The sequence below is a fragment of the Lichenostomus cassidix genome, chromosome 1Aa (assembly GCF_008360975.1).
Source record: "Lichenostomus cassidix isolate B80296 chromosome 1Aa, HeHo_3.0, whole genome shotgun sequence".
NCBI lineage: Eukaryota > Metazoa > Chordata > Aves > Passeriformes > Meliphagidae > Lichenostomus > Lichenostomus cassidix.
Genome location: NC_139480.1, coordinates 52868480 through 52878402, shown reverse-complemented (window position 1 = coordinate 52878402; position 9923 = coordinate 52868480). Strand labels below are relative to the sequence as shown.

At 39.2% G+C, this 9923-nt stretch overlaps 1 protein-coding gene across 2 annotated transcripts in view; it reads right to left on the bottom strand.

Moving 5' to 3' along the window:
* Positions 1 to 480: 480 nt before the first annotated feature.
* The window catches only part of SULT4A1 (sulfotransferase family 4A member 1), a 28972-nt gene continuing 19529 nt past the window's right edge, over positions 481 to 9923 (bottom strand). Inside the window, exons 3-8 of one of the 2 annotated variants that reach the window (XR_014849348.1) lie at positions 9332 to 9412; positions 9095 to 9221; positions 7040 to 7134; positions 5495 to 5633; positions 3730 to 3859; positions 481 to 2135 (exon numbers count right to left, since the gene is read on the bottom strand). Coding sequence is in view for 1 of the 2 variants with exons in the window: in XM_085048983.1 (XP_084905109.1) it covers positions 2023 to 2135; positions 5495 to 5633; positions 7040 to 7134; positions 9095 to 9221; positions 9332 to 9412 (555 nt within the window). In the remaining variant the exon portion in view is untranslated. The remainder of the gene's footprint in view (positions 2136 to 3729; positions 3860 to 5494; positions 5634 to 7039; positions 7135 to 9094; positions 9222 to 9331; positions 9413 to 9923) is intronic. The other variant, XM_085048983.1, reaches the window with a different exon arrangement.

Below are 9923 nucleotides of genomic sequence, written 5' to 3'. Positions count from 1 at the left end.
AAATTCTGTTGGTTTTCTGGTGCTTTTGTTCTTCATTTGCAGTGCTTTGGTACCAGTGAGGCATTCTCTCCACAGACAATTTGGGCCAAGGGGTGTCTGTGTGCAGTCTTGGTACCATTTGGCCAAGTCCTGAAAATTCAAGCTGTCAAAAAGAGGAAGAAGCTTACTACCTATGGATTTTAAAAGGAAACTCAAATGCTTTCAAGCACCAGAGATCCAAAGGTAGAATTTCAGCACAGTTTATGTGGCCTGGCAGCTGGTGGCCCTCTGCACAGGCTCCCTTTGGCAATGGCATAAGTAGATTTTTGGTGCTAATGAAATTTTCTTCTGACTCTAATCTGCAGGAACTGTGGGGGAATTTTGCCTTCCTCTGCAGCAAGAGGGAATTCTCCTTCTCCTATGTTCTTGCAGTTTGTGGTAGTTTGACTACAAAGACCACCTGGCCTGAGTGGGAGGTCTAGAAAATGAGCAACCACAATGCACAGAACACATCTTTTATTCAGTAAGCAAGCAAGCACAGAAGTATAATGTGTAGTGCTTAATATTCATACAGTACTAAAAATATAAAAATAGAAATAAAATTTCACTGAAAGCATTTTCACTCACAAATATACAAGGAAAAGTGCTGTCAAGCCACATCATGCTACACCACTTGCCAGTTGCTGAACTGACAGTTTCCCAACAGAACTGAAACACTAAAAACTAGTCCTTCCTCACAGTTTTTGGTAAGCCTGAACATTTGACTAGCAAAAATGGGCCTCCTGCAGCTGAGAACCTAAAAAGCATAGATGTCATTACATAATGGAACAATAAAATAATTTGGGAGAGTTCTATAGTGATAGTAGCCTGCTTCAGGCTGTTTGTGTAGAGAATTAAAAAAGATAGAGAAATAAACTTGAATCCTGATTATAATCCAGATCAGTCATGGCTAACAATTCCTGGAACTTATTGTGCATGGATATTTGTGCAATACTCCCACCTGCTGGCATATCCATCAACTCTCTCCCTTTGCCTGCTTCACACTGGCACAGCTCTTCCCCGTAGGTCTGCTGGAGGCCAGGAGAACAACCCCTAAACAGGGCTAAGTGCTCTCACCTTTTAGTGGAACTAGAGCTTATCCAGCTTATCCGGCACCCTAACTTCCCTGGCTGTCCCTGACGGGAGAAATTCACATCCACGCAGCAAAGCGGTACAGGTCGGAGCCTGGTTCTTCAAGACAGTCCCTGCACCACATGCTGGATTCTAAGCCCCATTTTGAGGGACTGAGCTGGGCTTGAGGGCTTAAGAATCTTCTGTTTGCTGGCCCAGGGCACGGAGCTGAGCTGTGTCCATCGGAAGTCAGTGATATCTGAGCTGTCTCCAGAAAGGCAGGGGTGGGATTTGGGATCGGACTGACAACCACAGCTGTAAATCAGAACAAGCCCTGTCTTGCAGAGCGTGCCAGTGCACAGAACCTACTCAAATCACACAGGTAAGGGTGTGCAGAACCTAATGTGAACCCCACTTGGATCAGTTGCTGTTTTGGAATGGGATTTATTTATACTTGGTTATTCCTGCTATAAAAATAAATGTGACGATTAACCCCTGAGATCATTCTAGCATACTGTTTTGGCCTGTTACTTGTTTCCCTCAGAAATAAATTTTTATTTGGTTTACGGATGTTTATTTAGGTTCTAGTGACAAGCTTTTATAAAATACATTAAATAATCAATGTGGGGCTGAAAAGGTGTACATTCTAGTTGCATATATGATACATACCTTATACGTATATAATACATTCCATAACAGCTGAATGTTCTAGTATTGTCTGGGAAGTTCTTGCATGTGGACAAAGGACTTAAATACTAGAAGATAAACAGCTGCTCAGGATTAAAGATAATTGCATCTGATATGGTTTACTTAGACTGTTTTTCTTTCTTTAAATCTTATTACACATAATAGCTACAGTAGTTTGTCCAGCAGGTAATAAATGAATGCGTAAAGCACTTCTAGCTATATCTGGATATCATATGCATGCATTTTTTATAAATAAAAATCGAATGTGAGGTCACATTTTCCCATCTTCTGTTTATAAACTAAATCAAATTTCTCATTCATTGAAACAGTGAAGATGTCTTTCCATAGCCCAACTCGTCCTGAAACACAGAGAAAGAACACAAATCAGAGAGTAGATGTAACAGGACACCAAATATCCACAGTCTAATTGTGCAGGGCACCAAATGTCAGCTGTGAGATTCTGATCAGTCTGGGCTTCCACTGAAAGGTTAATGAGACCTAAGGCTGCTCATTGTCTTACCCAATTACCCTTGCAAAGCCTTCAAATAAGTGCCATACACCTCTTCAGCTGCACCAGCTCAGTGTTATATAGTAAGAATTCAGATTTGTGTGAGACTTTACTCTGGCCTCAATCAGAAATGAACACAGCTTTTGGGGTAGGTGTTCACTTAAATGTGGATTTCTGGTTTCAGTGCAAACTATGGCTGTTTGATAATTCCAATAGGTTATAGTACATTTCAAAATTACTGAGGCTCGGGCATTCACTGGTTAGAGAACTGTCCAAAAGGTACACAAAATGTGTGGTGTAAAACTGATTGTTGAAGTATAATATTTTCATTGCTAATTTCTATCATTTGGTGTCTAGAGAAAAGTCCAACAGATTAATTTCTCAGTGTAGAGAGATTTGTTTGTTAAATACGAGTGCCTAGTTTCTATCTGTGAAAGAGAACAAGTGCCATGCACTCAACTTGTGCCACTGAAATTTTATTTTTGAACACGAGGAATAGGAAGCTTTTGAGGGATGCAATATGGACACTGAACACCTTCCTCATACAAAGTATTCTGTGGAGCCCAACCAGTAACATAACCTGGTGACCCTGCTGAACCCACCAGCCAAAGACAGCAGCTCCCTTCACAACTGTTTCAATGCAGTTATTTATCCAAAAATTAATTTAACTCAAAGTCAGCCAGGGTTACTTGTGGCTGAATAAGCCTCGTGGAATAACCAGACTGAGAGGCCCAATTCTCTTCTCATTTATGCTGGATATAAAGACAAAATCCAGACTAGTTCAACTGGAATAAATGAAAGGAGAATTGGGACTGTGCTACCAGAGTTTAATCATAACAGCAAGAACAAAGCTACATGCAGGGAGCTTAATTATGCATTTGATGCATAAGAAGAATACCCATTTAATTCAATTACCATTGCTTTTATGCAGCAACTTCAGACAAAACTGTCTGAAACATCTACGTATTACTTATTAACATGATGGTATAGCATGTGTGGCTGGGGCCATTTTATGCAATCAGGGCTTTTCTAGAACTCCTGAAGGTGTGATAGTGTCCTGGTTTCTTTGCAGGATCCTAAGACCAAAATAACCTGACACTGAAAATGCCATTTATTGTTTTCCCCAAATTTCTCACGTATTTTTTTTTAAAAATAAATTAAGAAAATGCTTGCAATCATAAACATCTGATACTTAGATTTTGCTCTGGCAACTATAATTGCAAAAAGCACAGCATGAAACACAAACCCCTGTATTTCCTGTTCAATAATGATAATAAAATACTTTCTTCCTCTGCTCGGTAAATAAAATCCTTTTATTTCTGAGTCTCCCTAACAACATGTATGGACAAATGACAAGTTTTACAGATGACATACACAGTGGATTATTTGTAACATTTTTTTCTTTTTTACCACATGAATTGAGAGCTTGTCAAAAAGTCACCCACCTGGTTTATGATTTGAATCATGCAACTGCGTAAATTATGATGTGATAAGAGTCAAACACAAGTAACATATCTAATCATTGTTCTGCTTTCACAGCAGTTCAGGGTTATCTTCAGAGTAAAGATCAATGTGCTAAAAGAAAAAAAAAATGAAGAACTAAAATAAAGTAAAATAATAAAGTAAATGTAACTAATGACAAATTAAAAATATTTGAAACAAATTACAATAAGCTGTCATGTCATTGCCACCATTCATTGTCACAGAAACGAACAGAGAAAGAACAAAGCACTGCTAATGAAGCTACATACTGAAGTAACAAAATATTGTAAAAGCCAAAGACAGCAAAGAAAAGAAATTCAAAATAAGGATATTTATACTAAAAAGCACACAGCGAACAAATGACAAAATATTACATTAAGTGCTGTAGCTCCCTTCCTTCTCTATTACAAAATGAAGGTGTCCTTCTGAAATATTTGTAGACAGCAGAAATAAGAGGCAAAGGTAGTACAGAATTCCAGTGAACCTGCTTTCATGGGAAAGCAAACCCCAAACAAACCTGACCGAGTGTTGCTAAGATTAGTTTGGCAGAATTTCGTAAGGCATGTGATTTTAGTGGGTTTTCTACACAGCTATAAAATGCCAACAAAATGTGTGACAATTGAATAAATGACTAGCTAACACAGAATTAGCAGTCAAGAGGGACTGATGGTGTTTGGTATTTTTATCGGAGATTTGAAAATAATTATAAAAATTACAGCTGATATAATTTGCTGATCACGTGAGGGCTGGCTGAAGGTGGTAGCATGGAAAGGGCTCCTACACACAGAAATCTAAGAGCAAAGTATTCCTGTCATAATCCCTGAGTAAGGGACAAAAACCTGTTAATCAGTTCCTCTGAGAGGCTTTGTGGTCACAACGAACACGTGTCTCATGGGTGATGTTGTCTCACAAAGTGCTAAAATGGCTATGGGGGAAAAACAAGGAAAAGTTCCAAATAAAACCAGACTAAATTAGTCTATGAAGTGATTTTACACTTGGATAAGGCATATGTAGAGGTAACATTGGAACTGACCATCCTAACCTTGTTCCCTCATTTTTAAAAGTGCTGTAAAGCAGCCTGCAGAAAATAATTTGAGGGAGCCTCAGTTCACTCTTTTATGCTTCTCAAAGACAACTGAAAGGAGTTGATTTCTTATCAAAGGACAGATGTATCAACAGATCAAATGGCACCTTCAGGCTCCTTGAGAAAGACCTCACCAGAATAAACAGCTACACACCTTTTAAACTGCTAAGATAGGCAACGAAAATAAAAAGCTCATAAGGGAAGTTACGGTTCCTTGTAATTTTATGTCTTCCAAATTAGAAATACCTGCTATTCTAGAAAATCTGATATACTTAAACCCAAGGGCTGAGGCCAGGAGGAACTGCATGAAGTGGTATGGACTTTGGCATGCCATAGATCAGAAGGAGCAGTGCAGAGCTCTCAGCATGAAAAGCTCAATCCATCAAAGCCAGACAAAGACTCTCTGACAGAGTGGTTTGTATGGTGTTGAATATACACTGGTAATCTTGGATCCTTCCATCCTTTTCAGTCACTTCTACCTCACTTGATTTCAAAACAACCAATCCCTCCAATTGCACCAACAGTCAGTTACCTCCCATCCTTCACAGGGCAATATTTTGCCAACATCTGACACACCCTGGAGCTTACTCAGTTGCTTCTTGCAACCTCTCCAAGAAGAGTTTTGCTGTGGGTTTTAAACATACCCCTGCCAACAGGAAGAGCTTCTGCATTACAGCACTGATCAATGAGTTGATGGCAGTGTTCCACCATGGATTCCAACTGTGCTTTGTCATAAGAAACTCCTAAGAACCTCACCAGCTGCTCAACCATTGTCGCTAGGTCCTGTAAGAGAGTATTTAAAACCCAGTTTATTTCATAACATTTAAAATCACATTTTTCACGAGTTTACATATTTCAAAATAAGTTAAATCCTGATGGAAGATGCGAGTCCAGATGTTGTAGATACACCACTGCTTTAAAGTTTTGCCACCTTCCAATTTCCTGAACAGGGACACATTCCAAGGAATTAGAGTAGGACAGGTTGGCAGAGAGCACAGCCATGTAACCTCTTCAGATGCTGGAACAGGGAAAACCTCAAAAGTAATTGTGATGCTTCCTACTTCAGAGAACACCTCATCCTTAGCTGATCCCTTTGGAATACCGGTGCATTTCAGAGGATTTAGAAGTTACTGTGATTTTGACCTTAGTCAAAAAAATTAGTACAAATATTAGGATAGCCCTTCTTCCTTTGACTGCATTCATGTAGATGGAAAGGATCTGGTGAGGTGGCCTCTGAGAATTAGCATTAATTTATATCTCCAGAATTCCAGGATTCCTCAGTATGAGTTGCAAGGACAAAACTGTAATATTTGTCAGGAAGCAGAAGGATGCCATGATGCTACCAGCTTTCAGCAGCTGGTGAGCACAGCTAGAAATACATTATTATTCAAAACTGTGGGTTTGAAATAATTTCGACTAAACTTTACTTACTCCCATTGTATTACACCTTTTTTTTTTTAGAATCCCACTCCATCAGAAGGCTCAGTAAAGCTGGAATTATAATTTACCCAGCTTTACTGAGTTTTGTCCTGATTTTGTCTTTTTACAGGTTTAGAAAATGGAGCTGGGTTTTTCCTATGTTTGCATTAGTTTTCCAGTCAAATTAACATTTTGAAATATTTTCATTAACTCTCAAAAACATATTACTGCAATAAGAAATATGTAGCATTTCCACTATATTTCTGATTAAAGTGGATTTATTAGTCAGCATAGTGTAAGGACCCAATAATTATATTCACCTTATGCAACATTACCCTTACTGTTTTCAACATTGTTTCAGAGAAAACAGCAACAACAACCAAATAATCACAATAAATGCTAAATACACAGGTCCAAATACTGATTATGTACTTTTTTCCTCATTGATGCAGCACACACAGAAAGACATTCCTTTTAAATGAATGCCCAGGGCTGAGTGTAGCAAGTACTGAACAGTTTCACATCACTGCCTTCTCTGCAAGTAGTTCTGTGCCTATGGATGCAGGCAGACTCCCCAGTAAATTAATATGTACATGAAAGTGCTTAAAGCCCATAGAAGCTACTGAATTTTTAAAGCCAGTGCTTTTAAAATGGTATCAGGCATTAGGAAGCCCAAACATAGACATAAGAATGTAATTTTGTGCTTTATGTATTTTAAAAGCTAGGATGCTAAATTAAATTAAAACACCATTTTGCTACATCTAACCTACCTTATGCATATCTTCATACTTGAGAAAAAGTACATTGGCATCCATGTGGTGTTCCCAAAACTCTTGCACATGTTCAAACCACGAACCATATCCTACTACAAAAACATTATGATTGGCACGAGGAAAATGAACACTTTTGTTATTAAGCCATTTTCAAAAAGGAAAAAAAAAAAGAGAGAAATGAAATAACTGAGGTGGTTCATAGCCCCAGGAGAACAGTGTCTCATTTTGACCCATGTGATTCCTGGAAGCCCTAACCCTCCCCCCAAAACTTTACTCATTTGTTTTCCAGCTCTCTGATTAAGTCCACATTTGCATTAATTTCAGATAATTTACATGAGTCTACCAGAGGTTCAGCCACTGGTACTTGGTACTTACAATCTTGAGAATCTCTTTTGTTGCCTAAATTACTAGGAGACGACCCCATGAGAAATGCATTCTGCATATTTCTCTGTAACCAGTGACTAATTCCCACAAAGTACCTCACATAATCAAGGCAGGAGTTAAACAAACATGGTAAGAAGTTTTTCAATTCTTTCCCAATTTTTTTTGTCAATTTTATCTTTTCAGCAAAGCAGCTATAGAAAAATAAACCAAAGCTTTCTAGGTTTGTATTTTAAAACCACCTTTTCGCTTTGAAAAATAATTGTTTCACTCTGGTAACTGGAACACTGACGTGTTAGCTGCATGCATCAGTTTCTTAAGGGGTATATGGAATGGGAATGACAGAAATGGAATCTTTCCAGTGCCTTTATAAAAACTGAAAATTGCTCAGTTGATTAAAATTATTTCCCTGTGAAACTGATCTCTTTGTGCTTTGGAAGTGTTTGAGTTACCAGGATTCTGCTGTATTGCTTCCCACAAGATGCAAACATTCAGCTAAATGCTAAATTTACTGTGTGCTACAAACATTCCATTTGCACAATTGTGGCCACAGAACTTGCTGTGATGTTTTCTTGGCTCTGGGAGGTTGTAATAAAGTCAGCTAGGTGCTACAAGATAAAGATGCAAATAACTCTTGGGATACCTACAGGGACAAGAGCACCCAACCCTTCTATCTTAGATGGCCTTATGTCTCTGGTCTATGAGTTCCTGATCATGGGCTACAGGCAAACATTTCGTTTTCAAGGAATGCAAATGAAAAACTGAAGGTGGGAGGAGAGCATCAATCTTCCCTGCTCAAGCTTGCAGGGTAAGAAACAGCAAAAGTTTCTAAGGTCTGTTGAATAACCTCCATAGGTAGGCTTTACTTTTTTCTTCCCTTTAGTCTTCCTCAGCTCCTTCAGCATCAGCTCCCCCAAATTCCAGGTTTGCTGCTCTGGATCTAGAGGAGATGGTGCTCTCAGAGCTCAAGGTGCCTGGTGTCACATTAAAGTATCAGAGGAGATTTTGTAGAGAAATAAAAGGCAGTAGGAATTTTTTGCTCTTCCTAGCTAGAGAGTGTGACAATCCCTTGGCAAAAAGCCCAGTGGCAGTGAGTTCTGTGAGAACACAGGGCTTGCCCTCCCCATCAGCTGCCTTCTCACAGGGTCTCACTTGACCTCACTGGTGTGCTCCAGATCAGACCCATGCAAACTGCAGAATTTTCTGTGTTAACTGGCATCTTGCAAGGGATGAGCCTTGAGCTTCAGGTTGAAATTTAAATATTAAAGGAATTACCAGGAAAATAGCCCCAAACCTGTGGACCAGAAACACTCCTGAAAAGGAACTAACTTTCAGTGAGGTGTAACTGAAATCAAATGATGCTGGGAGTGTTCAACACTTTTTACAAGGTATCTAGCAGCCTGCAAACTGAATTTTAAAAGAGTAGACTAGAGTCTTGCCCAGCCTAGGTGGGAAACTGCTGAACCCATGGGGTCAAATACTGTAAGGCAAATATTTACAAAAAGCACGGCTCAGAGTTTGCATGGACAAATCTAAATCCCCGCAGCGCTAGCCGTAGCAACCTCCTTGCTGTATATGCAAAACAAATGCACCTTTATCCAGTTCACTTCTGTACTTGCAGAAGGAATGCAGAGATGAAAATAAATGTGTGCAGAGAGAACAGCTCCTTACACTTGTCATTCATAAACCTTCTGCAGAACTCCTGAAAGGTTCCTCTGTAGCTCATGGTCCTTAGCGAGCGGTGGAACTGGTAATAAGACACCACCAGGTCTTTGGGGTTGCGAGCCATGTATATTACCTGTGATGGGGGGAAAACCATCTTATTGAAAGCTTTTTCCTCATTCCATTTCCCAAAGCACTCCCACAACTGCTGCCAAGGGAGTTAAACAAACACGAGCTCATTGTCACCTTTGAATTGCCGTTGTGGAGGTCCGAAGGCAAAAACCGATAGGGCAGGTGGCTTTTGATGAGGCGAGGGGATGTCAGCTCCTAGAACAAAGCAGAGACAATCAGTTCCTGTTGAGCACTAGTTTGGGGCACAGCCTGAACTGTCCTGAACTGTCACACCCAAAGCTCTTTACTACAGGGAGTTCCATTCACAAATTCACTCCTTAAATTAACAGTTTGGGGCTAGAAATCAGGTCAGGGAGTTACCCGTGGTTTTTAAATATCAAAAGGCTGGATAATGTGGTGGGGATTTTGTCATTTTGGGGTTTTATCCCTTTTGTTTTCAAAGTATTTAGATTCTTAATATCAAATTAGCTTTGTTTCCACTGATGCTTCCACTAAAAATCCTTGAAAATGTTAGAAACTCTGAAAACATGACCACTAACTTCTTCAAACTTTTTACCTTGCATTTTATTTTATCCTCAGAATTAGACCCAAAGGTTTATCTGAGTGTGTGAATGTCTTTCAGACGATATTTTTGTGTCATTTGAGACAAAACTGTCATATGACACAAATCATGTTCTGCTATTAAAAACTGAATAAATCCATATTG